This window comes from Tinamus guttatus, unplaced genomic scaffold (assembly GCF_059628265.1).
Source record: "Tinamus guttatus ecotype Peru unplaced genomic scaffold, ASM5962826v1 Tinamus_guttatus_pri_ptg000646l, whole genome shotgun sequence".
Lineage (NCBI taxonomy): Eukaryota > Metazoa > Chordata > Aves > Tinamiformes > Tinamidae > Tinamus > Tinamus guttatus.
The window spans coordinates 156768-170078 of record NW_028289180.1 but is presented as its reverse complement, the minus strand read 5'-3'; the positions used below and the strand labels follow the sequence as shown (position 1 = coordinate 170078).

At 40.6% G+C, this 13311-nt stretch overlaps 1 protein-coding gene across 1 annotated transcript in view; it reads right to left on the bottom strand.

The window, feature by feature from the left end:
• Positions 1-3892: 3892 nt before the first annotated feature.
• Positions 3893-13311, bottom strand: part of LOC104564899 (rap1 GTPase-activating protein 1) — a 39119-nt gene continuing 29700 nt past the window's right edge. The window contains exons 19-22 of the mRNA XM_088535795.1: positions 12210-12326; positions 7426-7552; positions 7235-7337; positions 3893-4378 (exon numbers count right to left, since the gene is read on the bottom strand). Coding sequence (XP_088391921.1) covers positions 4245-4378; positions 7235-7337; positions 7426-7552; positions 12210-12326 — 481 coding nt within the window. The 3' untranslated portion in view covers positions 3893-4244. The remainder of the gene's footprint in view (positions 4379-7234; positions 7338-7425; positions 7553-12209; positions 12327-13311) is intronic.

Genomic DNA, 13311 nt, shown 5'->3' with positions numbered 1-13311 from the left:
GACAGATGGCTGTCTCTAATAATTTTACAGCACAGTCTCATCTCACTGTAAGAGGAAGTTTGAGGTTTGCCAATATTACTTCTCCAGTCAATTCTTTGCAAGCACCAATATACTTCTTTTCTCTCAGCAAATTTTCTGAACACTGAAGTTTTCTTACAGATCTTTCTTACATTCTCCTTTTTGGTTAGTTTTCCTCTCTCTTACTCTAAAAGCATGAGGATTAACAGTTGTTTCAGTACTGAGATTGTCACTGTGTAGAGATTTCTTGTATCTTTGTGAATATACATATATTCATATACATCTATGACACAGAAACACAGCCTAAGAAAGCTTGGCCATATTCTTTTATTTTAATTCCATGATATTATGCAGATACTTCAAACATGAAATAAGGTATTTATGCTTCCTTTAATGTTTCCTCTGTAACATGACAACTGGAGGGAACACTAGAGAGAAGACTGTAAAGGGACAAATCAATCACAAAGGAGAATCTGAGAATGCATCAAGTACTTCAGAAGGTGCAATCCCCCACATAAACAGTAGTTTATACATTTTGCACTGCAGTAATTGACATTTCACAGAATCACAGAATTTTGGAAGGGCTCTCTAGAGATCATCTAATCCAATCCCCCCTGCTCAAGCAGGGACACCTAGAGCACGTGGTACATGGTTGCATCCAGGCAGGTTTTGAAGATCTCCAGAGAAGGAGACTCCACAATCTCTCTGGGCAGCCTGTTCCAGGGCTCTGTCACCCTCACAGTAAAGAAGTTCTTACTCATATGGAGATGGAACTGTGTTTCAGTTTATACCCCCATTACCTCTGTCCTGGCCACCATCGAGAAGCATTAGGCCCCATCTTCTTTACATCTCTCCCCCTCAGGTATTTATACATATTGATAAGATCCCCTGTCATTTTACTCTTCTCCAGGCTAAACATGTCCAGCTCACTTAGGCTTTCCTCCTATGACAGATGCTCCAGTCCCTTAATCATCTCTGTTGCTCTACACTGGACCGTTTCCATAGAGGAAGTTCCACATCCCTCTTGTACTGGGGAGTGCAGAACCACACACAGTATTCCAGGTGCAGCCTCACCAGAGCTGAGGAGAGGGGCAGGATGACCTCCCTCAACCTGCTGACAACACTCCTACTAATGCAGGCCAGGACTCCCAAATCCCTCTCCGTGGAACTGCTTTCCAGCAGATCAACCCCTAATCTGTACTGGTGCCTGGGGTTATTCCTGCCCAGGTGAAGGACCCTGCACTTTTCCTTGTTGAACCTCAGGAGGTTCCTCTCTGCCCAACTCTGCCAACCTGTCTAGGTCCTTCTGAATAGCAGCACAGCCCTGGGGAGCATCGGCACTCCCCCCCGGTTTGTTACCATCTGCAACTTCCATGCATTCTAATGGATCAGGCCCAGCACTTCCACGGGAGATTTCATTAATGCTAAGTTTACAGTAAAGTCGTTAGAGGACACTGATGAATATCATGTATATTTAGTTGATAACTGAACTAGACTGTGGTTTCCTTCCTCAAGGATGGACTAATTGCTGCCTATCCAGAGGAGATTCTGGAGTATGGCTATGAGGGACATCCTATCATATAGTCTGCAAGGAAAAAGATAAGCAAACAATAATACACTTGAACAAACTTGTACCAGGTTTCATTTCTCACTGATTCCTGGCTGCCTTTGATGCATCGCTGGAGGAAGGAGAAAGACTAGCAGTATCTGGAATTTCCATTTTATGTCTTTCTCAGCTTTAAGGTGAAGCATCTCCACACTCACATGCTTGACAGCAAACCCTAGAACAAAACAGCAGAAAAAAAATCCTTCATGTTCTTGCAACTGTTCCTTACATCCTTTTTCAGCTTTTATAGGAAATATCCTCTAATTAGAGAACTTCCTTCTTACTTTCACCAGTCTATCCATTAGTCTCTGGGTAGACACAGCATGAAATTTAAGGAAAACTTTGTGAACTAAGAGCCTACATTCAAACAGACGTTAGAAATACAGGGAAGTTGTATGCATTTGGATACTGTAAGTGCAGTTTCTTTAAATCCCTTAAGTCATGTCAAGAGTTTTTTTATTATTTTCTCTGAAATTTGCTACTCCTGAGATTGAGCCTCAGGACTGATTCTGAAGCTGTGATAAAACTGAATGACTGAGATACCATTTTTAGGCTGATCACCCCCATGATCTGTTTTACAGCACGGTCTCAGAAAAGTTTGGAAAGCACAAATGTGGAAGTAATGAACTGTAGTGCAAAGGTGAGGCAAGTGCAAAAAAAAAATCATAAATTAACCTCTTGGCCAAACACAGGATCTCATGAAACTATTCTCTGATCAAGATTGACTGTAAAGCACCCGCCTTTGGGACAGAATTTGTGGATAATGCAGATGGGCCAAATGAGATGATGAGATGGCCAATAGAGACTGATTCATACTTCTCAAAATGATCTTCAAGGCCCTCAGTCCCATCTGAAGTCAGTGGGAAATACATGCTCAAGGCTTCAGGTACTAACATATACCATTTATACACTACTGAGATTAACAAAATCAAAATTTGGTTCTTTCCTTACATTGCTTTTTACTTGTGATCACACAGAATCACACAGAATGTTTAAGGCTGGAGGAAACATTTGGAGATCACCTAGTTCAAGCTGCACAAGCAGGGTCACACAGAGAATGTGCTCTGTGTGGAGGATTGCATCCTGGCAAGTTTTGAGCACCTCCAGAGAAGGAGATTCCACAACCTCTCTGGAGAAACTCTTACAGAGCTTTCATGCTCGCAGTCAAGAGGTTTTTCTCAAATTCAGGCAGAACTTTCTGTGTTTAATTTTGTGCCAGTTGCCTCTTGTCCTGTTGCTGGTCACCACTGAAAATAGTCTGGCTGCATCCTCTTGACACCCTCCATGAAAATATTTGTATACATGATAAGATTCCCTCTCAGTCTTCTCTACTTCAGGCTAAACAAATCCAGCTCTCTCAGCCTCAATAGTGGTACTAATTATTTAGTGATTACAGCCTTTGCAGTTCTTCCGGGGGATATGTACATTGTTGCTAAGCTCATAATTTACAACTGTACTTAGTGTCAGCAAAATTTCCTGTTTGGGAGAGAGATTTGAGCTAGTTCTCTTTAGGTAACCTTAATCCTGTGTAACAGTAGAATGCTGATTGGAAGCATGAGCTTTTGTCAGCAACCCTGCAGATTACCCCAGGAAGTCCTAGCTGGCAGCTATCCTGTCATTCTCAATGCAGATCTTTAGCATAGCAGGCATTATGATGTCTCAGGATTGACCACGAGTTTCTTTACCTAGCTTCCCTTTTTGATCTGGCAATGTCAGTCCACTGGGACACCAACAGGCAGCACTATATGAGGAGTTCAACTGTTTATCTCACTGCTCTGAATGTCACCAGGTGGCTGGGCATTATTTGAAAAACCATTAAGGATCTCATTCGTTGTGCCTTTTTTTAGCAGGCCCAAAGGTAGGTGCTAACCAGTAACAGAAACTGGCAGCTAGATAAGACACAGCCTAATTTCTTTGAAACAAACAAACAACCCTCCCTACAAAAAAAAAAAAAAAAAAAAAAAACCCTCCTCTATCTAACTACAGAGCAGGCTAGTTTCTGAGAGCCTTAGATCACTTACACCAACACAGCATGTTGTTTAGCTGTCAAGCCAGAGAACATACTGGGCAGAGAGAGCAATTTTTGAGTTTAAAGAAACAACTCTCACAAATGTTGGCAAAACTGGACTTAGAATCTAGGGAACAAAATTGGAGCCTGTGTTCCCCTTTGCCTGTTGACGATCTCTCCAGGAGATACAGTCCCATTTCCTTTCTGGAGAAGCTGTGCAGCTGATGCAGAGAAGTGAGTTCACCAATGCTAGCTGAAAGCATACAAGCAAGTGCAGAAATATGCACAAAGTCAGCTGGCCATGAAAGGTCATACAGAGAAGAATGTATAGGATTAAGTGTATTTACTGTGAAGCTGTATTTTTAAGTGTTCTTTTAATGATGGGCCAGAAGACTCTTCCACCCCGAACCACTGGCCTACAGTTCTATATCAGTTACCTGTGCTTCTTACCCAGTATGTGCTGAAACAATCCTTCAGCGATGGTGGTTTTCACACACAGCACAAAATGGAGACCTGCAGGACAAGGCAGTTCTTTAACCTTCCCTTACAAGCACCTTCTCGTCCTTTGAACCCTGAACAAGCAAATTAAGTTCCTCTCTTTCTCCCCTACCCTTATCTCTGTGCAAAAAAGAAGGAAAGACATTGTATTAAAGCACTTACTGGACTATGGTGTTCAGCATTTCCTTCGCTGCCCTTTCCTTTTTTGATGGAGCCAGCAACACTGTTGAAAGGAAGCAACAAGCTTTCTGGAAGGAAGCAAGCAAAAAACAATTAAAAGATAATCAGAAGAGTATCGCAGCACAAATAGCTGTTTTTTACCCCAAAGTTTTCTCAAATCTGTGGCTCATCCAGTTACAGCAAATATTAGAGACACTGGAGTTTATCCACATGACTAATGCTACCTTGAACTATTCATCTTTCTACCTGAATAACAAAGAAAATGACTACCCATCTTTCATTTAATACTAAAAATTAAAGAAGAAACAAAAGAAACAGGTAAGAATGACTTTAATGACACAGCTATCCACCATTCAATCAGGAAAGCTAAGGAGGCTGTAAAATTTAGTTAATGAGGGATTCCTGCAGTAAGATGGTAGCTGAGATCTTCCTGAACTGAACCTCTTCTTTTTGAACATTACATGATCATAACAATATTCATTAGGGGTCAGATGAGAGAAAATGCTTCAGCAATTTTTCAAAGGTAGACTTTCCCTCTCAGCCTCACGATGTAATTCAAAACTGTGGAACTAGAAAACAAAACTGGTAAATCATTGCTATTTGCTACTGAACAGTAGCTTTAAATAACACAACACTATACTACCAAGGTTCTGATCTATTTTTAGGTCCATCTGATCCTGGCTTTTCTGCTTAGAAGTTTAACTGTGATATAGACTTCTAGGTAGTGAGTAACTAAAAGACCTGAATAAAAACACATCTAGGTTGTAAACCTAGCTATATAACACCTTGTTACCCATCAGTAAAGGCCATTTGCCGTCCACCACATTGGTGTCAACTAGCTGATGGCCCGAGTGGCTTGGGGGTGGTCGCCGTGCCGTCCCTGAACCAGGTCGCTGCAGCCGTGTGAACTGCAACAGGTATCCCTATAAACTAACCCAGGAATGACATAATGAAGCTGAATTTATTTCCTGGCCTTGACGCTGCAGGGCAATGCCACCTCTGTCTTACTCGACATGCACTGATATATGGAGGCACATCGATACTTTATAGCCAACTCAGAAAATTGTTTTTGCAAATGGCACTTGGCAATGACTTGAAGTGGTTCTCTGTGGCTTTACCTGGCTTTGGCAACACAATGACCAGGGACTGCTGCTGTACTTTTTCTTTCCCGCATATTTTTGCTCTTGTAAGCTGAATGGCAAACTGGACTATCCAAGAATGCATGCCAAATTCAAGAATTCCATAACTGCTCAGAGTAAGATCAAGACTCACAGTGGGCATCTCAACTGTTACTCTATACTTCACTACAGGACAAAACTAAAATACTTAGATGCCTCTCCATATTCAAAAATGTTTTGTTTTTGTTTTGTTTTCACTTTATCTTAACCCATTAGTTAATTTCATTAGTTTGTTCTGCTTGATTAGGGGTAATTACAATTCCTCCTTTGTTGTACAGATTAATTGAAATTACTAATGTTCATTTAAACGCAATTTTGTCTAGGAATGTTAATTTGTAACGCCATGCTTGAACTTTCAGTCTTCCATCAGGACTGTGGTAGGAAATGTGATAGGAAATTTTTTTGTTTGCAGAAATCAAAATAAGTATATCACCGTAAGTTTTCTTCCTATTATATTTAGTAAAATAATGGCTTTCTAACTAAAGAAGTGTCTGAATTTCTAGAAGAGGCCCCAATGTGTGCTCAGAAAGTGAAGGTTCAGCACTGCTACCTCATGCACCTCACACATACAATGACCTTTTTTTCCCTTCCTTTCTGCCCCTCATCTATTGCCAGTGAGCCTCCACTTTGGTAAAATATCTCGCAGAATCACATCTTCATTGTTATTGTTATGATACAGACAATTTTAAGCAGGGTCCTGACAACCACCTTTGACATCATAAAGAGAGGGCTGCTATACAAATTGAGACCTTGTTCTGTCTTTCAATTGTCTCACCTTTGGAATCCGATTTCTAAACTTTTCCAACAATCTCTTTTCCCACAATTTCCATAAAGGTTACAGTTTTTCCAACCACTCTTTTCCTCATCAGCCACATAAATCTGTTACCATTTGAGCCTCCTCCAGCTTGAGATACCTTTAGCAACAGATGTAGGTTTTGCCTTCCAAGAGATCTTAATGAATTCCTGATTTCAGCTCAGTCTTTTGAATTGTTCCCAAAATCTTATCCAGTCCCTCCAGGCTCATTCTCAGAAACAGCTGTACTGTTTTGAGTGAAGTTTTCAAAAAATCTAGCTTTACCTTGATGCCCAGCATGAAATGTTTCAATCTAAAACAGTTAATTTTATCAAAGTGAAAAGAGAACTGCAAATGGGGTCTGAGATCAGGATGACTGACACAACCTCAGCAACAGACAGTACCATAGTTCTGCCTGCTATGAGACTAAGGAGAGTATAATAGTAAGTATAAACATTTCTGCACTGTGAACAGATCCAAGTTGATCTTAATCAATGACTTTGGCTATTGTTAAAAGCCCATCTGTGACAGATAAGAGTTCCCTGGTTACTCATGTTGCATGCCGCGATGCACAGGAAGCACTTTCTGTTGTGGCTGCAGTAATGCCCATATTCAGACTCTGTAGTTTATAAATGGGAATGGGTAGATGGCACAGCAGTCATATCAATAATCAATGCATCAAGATATACACTGTACAGGGACCCACAAACACAATACGCTGTGACTCCTTCTCCAGGGTGTACACCATTATTTATTCATTCTACTGAAACACCTTTCTTCCTGCAACTTCTTTCCCCATTTCTCTGACCCCGTCATCTTTCTATGCTTTGCACATCCTCAGTACAACATACAAAAGATTTTGCTCAAAGTTTATGTAGCTCAACCTATCACATGTTTCTAGATGCTTAAGTAGAGGATGTTTTTTTCTTTTTTTTTTTTTTTTTCTTTTTTACCTGAAAAGCTGGATGTAGTGAGTGTGCAGTCATTTTCATCCAGCCACATACTCTGAACCATTGAATCCTGCTTTGAAGGGCCCTCAAGAGAGCATATCAGCTCCTGGAGAAGGAAAGAGAAACTTATTTCAATAATGCACTTTCTAAAATCAAGGAAGGTAATTACTGAATGTTAGAGATCATGCACCCACCCTGTCATTGTCCTCTTCCTCAGATGTGTCATTTTCCCTCAAACCACTACAACAACTGCTTACACTGGATGAAGAACATGAGAATGGCTGCATCACACAGTATCCTGAAGTCTGACCCGTGAGTATTCTGTGAAATGCAAGCATTCAACATCATCGTGCATATTGTTAGACATAGGCTCACACTTTCAGTGACACAGATTAATCGCATAGTAATCTCAAACAATAAGAAAGAATTACTCATCCACTTAGGTTTTCAACTAGGATCAGGAGAACTAGTTCACGTTCCTTAATTTCTAATATCTCATTTATTAGAAACACCCTTCATTACTTCCATTCATGATAACTGTATGAAAGCATAACACTTAGGTTCAGATTAGCTCAATTTTTAATTTACAGACTGTAGTGTCTAATAGTGAGCTAAACCACCTACATTTAAGCACTTCTAGACATTCATCAAAATCACAGACACCTTCAGTTTGGAGAACAAAGACTTTAGGGGCCAACACACATGATCACACTTAAAACTGGATATAAAAGGTAGGCATTGTCCAGTTTGGGCAACTCACTCCCACAGCCACCAGCAGCCATGTTTGCTTTAATATGAGACTCCAGGCAGTTATTCGGTTGATACATTTCATAATGTGTTGCCCCTGGGTTTCTGGGCAGTTTTAATGGTAGGAGAAAGGAGGGCAGATACATATTACGGTTAATTAAGAAAAAAGCAGGAGTATGTAGGGAAAAAAATTACCCAAATCTGCATTATTTTGGTATGCCTCAGTGTCAAATTACTGTGATCAAGTGCCAAGCACTTGCACAGGCAGGCCAGAACTCTCCTGCTGCTCACAGGCACAATCATCCTCAAGTCAAAGTGTCCATACTGATCATTTTGCATGTGCCCAGTTGCCAGGCTCTTGCACATCCGTCCCACTAAATTTTTAGCTCATAAAGGGTGATTATGAAGGGAACATTCAAAGTGTTATATATGAAAACTGTACAGAATCACTTGATCACCAATCTCTCAGATGTCATGTACATCAAGGTAGTCTGCTGCATGTTTGCATGAGGCCAAACTCTTCTTGGTGGTGGCCAGTGACAGGACAAGGGGTAATGGGCATAAATTAAAACACAGGAAGTTCCATGTCCATATGAGGAAGAACTTATTTTCCATGAGGGTGACAGAGCCCTGGAACAGGCTGCTCAGAGAGGCTGTGGAGTCTCTTCCTCGGGAGATCTTCCAAACCTGCCTGGATGCCACCCTGTGCCATGCGCTCTAGGTGTCCCTGCTTGAGGGGGGTTGGACTAAATGATCTCTAGAGGTCCCTTCCACCCTCAACCTTTCTGTGATTCTGTTTCATATCTACCAAAACTAGACTCTTAAGGTCAGCTTCCTCCAGCTCAGAATTTGGGACACACAATTTCCAGCCAGTCAGGATGTCCATAAGATTCATAGGCTTACATGGTGTAAGGTGCACTGTGCATTTTAGCGTAACATTTTACTGAAATATTCACTGCCTCCACAAGAGACCAGCCAGTAAGAGAGAAATAAAAAGTTTAAAAATGCTAAGAAACTCAGAAGAGTTATGGGAGGCAAGAAAGATAAGACAACTTTAACGTACTAAATATATTTATTCCTTCAGAAACACTGCAAAATATGGTCAGTTTTGACCTACAAGCAGTTATGAAACCTACAGTCTCAGGCATATTACATGCCAACATGCAATAGGGAAAACATTAAAGGCAGGGCCAGTATAGGCCAAAGATATTTCCTCAGGGGATTAGGAAATATATTTTGGAGGAAATGAAGACCAACATGCTTTTCCCTTAACAGAGCAAATCAATAACATGAATTTAAGTGAGCTAGGACCTGAATTTCCATGAAGTGTCCCCTTCTCAGCATCTTTCCTCAGCCAATTTCTCCATCCTCATTTTCTGCACTGCACTTCCTGATCTAAGTCATCCAAAGGGATGACAGAGAGGGAATGGTGTTTTTCTGCTCCTGTCTTTTGTAGGCCAAGCTGTTCTCCTTTTGCTCATCTGAGGGGAGAAGAAGAGAAGGGGAGCACTCAAGGAGGCCTTCTCCCCCCAGTCATTAGAAGAAGCTGGTTCAGTGACTGCTGATTGGGCAATGGGAAAGGCCTAGAGCCAAAATGCTCCAACAAGAGCTGTCTGTCCATCTCCCTTTCCCAGGATTCCAGCTCCAGGAACTGCCAGTGGAGCATTACGTCGTGCCACTTGGTCTCTGCACAGTCCTTGAGGTCCTGTAAGCAAGTTCATGCTCCTCTTAGCCAGGGCTCTCATTTCAACCCCAAAGTCTTGCCAGTATCTTCAGTGAGGTAACCAAAGACTGAGCGGTATCCGGTCCACTCCTGATTGGGTTGGTATCCCCACTCAGATGTGTCTGAGGAGGGAAAACACATACACAGAAAAATATGTACTTTTCCTAGGATTTGGACACACATAGTACAGTACTTGATTTTCAGATGCAACCCAGAAAGGTATCTAGCTTGTGGAATTTTACTACGTGGTCACCTAGTCTGAGTTTATTTTTCTGAGTTTCTTGGGAAGAAGGATTAATTGGAGGGCTACCTGAACAGTAGAACAGAATAACTAAGGATAATAGCCCTTGTATAGGAGAGAAGACAGGATTAGCCCAAGAAAACAATGCAGTTTCATAGATTGCAGGTTGATCACTGAAGAAGGGTTGCATTGGAAATTAGCATGTGAAGAAGAAAAGTGCTAGTTTGTCTCAACAATATAGGAATTAATCTGTTTGTGTAACTCATTTGCATTCCTTTTATTATGATGACTTGATGATTCAAGTCTGGAATCTGAAATGATTATCTAAGACCAACAGTGTCACATTGCACATTTTTGAAATAGCAGAATTTTCTGATGCCATTTCCTGGAGAGAACCTGGAGAGGGGTGATGTACTATCAGGACTGACATTTTCAGTATGGGATGCCCAAATAGCTCTAGAAAGAGCTAGAGTTCTTTAGCTCTTTAGCAAATATCCTGATTCGTTATTCTACACTTAATGAACAATAAACAGAGTGCTCCAGTGGAACTTCAGAGAGCTCTGAGACAGATTGCTGGAATGACACCCCTAACCCATATCTGCTGTATTGTGCTAATGCTGTCTTGGTATGAATAGCCTGCTTTGTATGCTGGCTGTGATTACCTGTCCTGGATATGATCGAGAAGGTATAGTTGGAGTTGAGCTGGTACCTAGCTCTGAAAGACTGGATAATCACAATTTTTGCAAAACTACATGCCACAGCATTTTTTTCTGAGCAAACTGGCCGAGAATGGGCTGTCCCACCACAACTGTGAATAAATATTTTCTGGTGTTGTACAAGTAATTTCAAGTCATGATTAAAAATATATATACAAAGAGAGAATCCCAATGACAGAGGTAGACGTTGTAGTAAAATCAAAAAAGATGATGTCTTGTGCATAAACAATATTCATACAAATATTGTTAATGAGATCCCATGCTACCTTTGCTCTCCAGAAGACTGATCTGTGGTATCAGTTTGAAACAGCCACTGCAGCTGACTCACCTGCCAGCTGATGAATAAAGAATGGAAGTTGGGAGGTAGGAGGAGCCCACAATTAAATGCAGAAATCAGGAACAAATACCAAGAGCTTCTGTTTTTCCAAAACGTGCACACATTCTATAATAGCGTAATCACAATTGGCCCAGGATAATCACAATGGCCCAGTATTTTCTTGCTAGGCAGAATTCTGGCTGGTTATGAAGACTACCTAACCAGAGCAAGAGTCCCTTACATGTGTCTAATGCAGAACTTCTAGTTCTCTATCAAGGCCCCAGGAATTATGAGGGAAGGGATGTGGAATGATGTGGTAATGCTGAAAGGGGATTGATGATGAATCAGTGGTTCCACGTCCTGTATTCTCTCTTATCCTTAACTAACAAAGCTATCACCTCGAATGGTTTGTTTCTCCTACATACTGTCCCAACCTCCTCCCCACCAAAAGACTTCTATCCACCCCAAAAACTAACATCACAAGTGACAAAAACTAACATCACTGTGACAATAGTCTGGGCAGTCCCAGAGCATACAATTGGATAGAAGAGCTTCTGCACACAGTTACTAGCCTGTAATTCTTAGTGAGAATTGGATGGAAGGAAGGCTCTTCCTTTCCAGACCTGGCATCTAGAGCAACTACAGTCATAGAGGCCTGGCTCTAGAGCATGTTATGGCAACCTCAGTCCACTGAGTGTGGAATGAGATTTTTACAAATGGAATGCATGTGAAACGCATGAGACCATAACACCTGCTGAAACACCCTGGCAGGACTGAATGAAGGCTTGTTCAAGCCAGTTGGGAGCAGTAGCATGAATCCTGCTTAAAGGGGCAGAACTTAAGTACAATCCAACATCCTAACACATATCCTAGTCCAAGCTTCTCCAGAAAGGTCCAAAATAATTCCAGAAGAAGCTACAGATGATTCATACACATGAATAAGCATTAGACAGCTAGGGCTTTGTGCATCCTGTTGGATGCCAGCTAGCATGACAGTAATCAAGCCAGAATCACCTTTGAGCATTCCCATCTTTCTTTGCCGGCAGTATAAGAAAGCTGATTCCTTTACTTTTATGATCTGAATTATGCCAGGGCCACAGTTCTAATTTTTAGATGTTACAATGCCTAACATGGACAATCTTAGTACAGCCTCCAAGAGAAGATAGGTATCCCACTTAAAGCCAGTGCCAGAAATGATGAGCACCTTTTAAATATTAAAATTATTTTCAACTCACTTGTTCTTCCTGATGGGGAACTCTGGGGAGCTGGGACTAGATGATCCGTCAGACTTTAGGTCAAAGAACATTCCTGGACTGTCCAGCACCTTTTGTATCCTCTCTGTAGTGTCTCTGCTAGGATGCAAGGAAAAAAAGAAACAAGGTCAGAGTTTACCCTATTTATTCTAACACTTCAAATTAGGAAGCTTACACAATTTTTTGAAAGAGACAGGGCATAATGTAGTGCACAAAGGAATACTTTTAGAGGTATAGCTGTATAAGATGCAAAACTAAGGTAAGTGATGAGGAACTGTGGCTACTGTGTTAACTTACACTGTTAAAGGGAAGTTTTATAGAATATTTTATTTTTCTCAAAGTTTTAAATTATTTTTATTTAAATAACAAAATAGATACCTCATTAAGAAAAGGTCCAACAGAATAAAGGAAAAGGTGAAATGTAATAGTTAAAAATTTTCTTCCCCTTGTGAAATCATTGGTTTCCACATTAAAAGATGGCTTTTCCCCTTTCCCACTGTGTCTTTAAGCTATTTCTTGGAATTCTTGGAACTGGGAAAGTTATATAATGAGAGGACCCACATACCTTTTCAGATTCTATATGCACTCTTAAAAAGGTGTTGCAAATTTATTTGCTTAAGAAAATAATCTCTGCTGAGCAATAGACAATTTTTGAATGGTTGTAATTCAGTCAAATACCTCTGGAAATTGTGTGTAATCCCTTAATGATGATTATTTCTTGAATCATCTGATGTTATTTAAATGTTACTCATTCTGAGTTCAAACTTTAGAGAAAAGAAAAATCTTTTCTTCCAAAGATCATGAGCTTTGAACTTTTTTAACAGGAACACACAGGAACACAAACAAACAAACAAACAAAAAGCACCCCTTCCTTCCCCAAATAAAAGAATTTCTCCTTCTCTTGTCTAAAAGTGATGAATACGAAACAGGAGAACCAGGACTCTTGGATCATACTTCAGTTTAAGTGTGCTTGTTAGTGATCTTACTACATTCCTCCAGCCATCTTCCTTAAAAGCTCTTCTCTCCCTTTCCAAATGTCCTTTCTTATTCTTTTTCTTGATCCATTAGCTGATAGGCCTTTTTC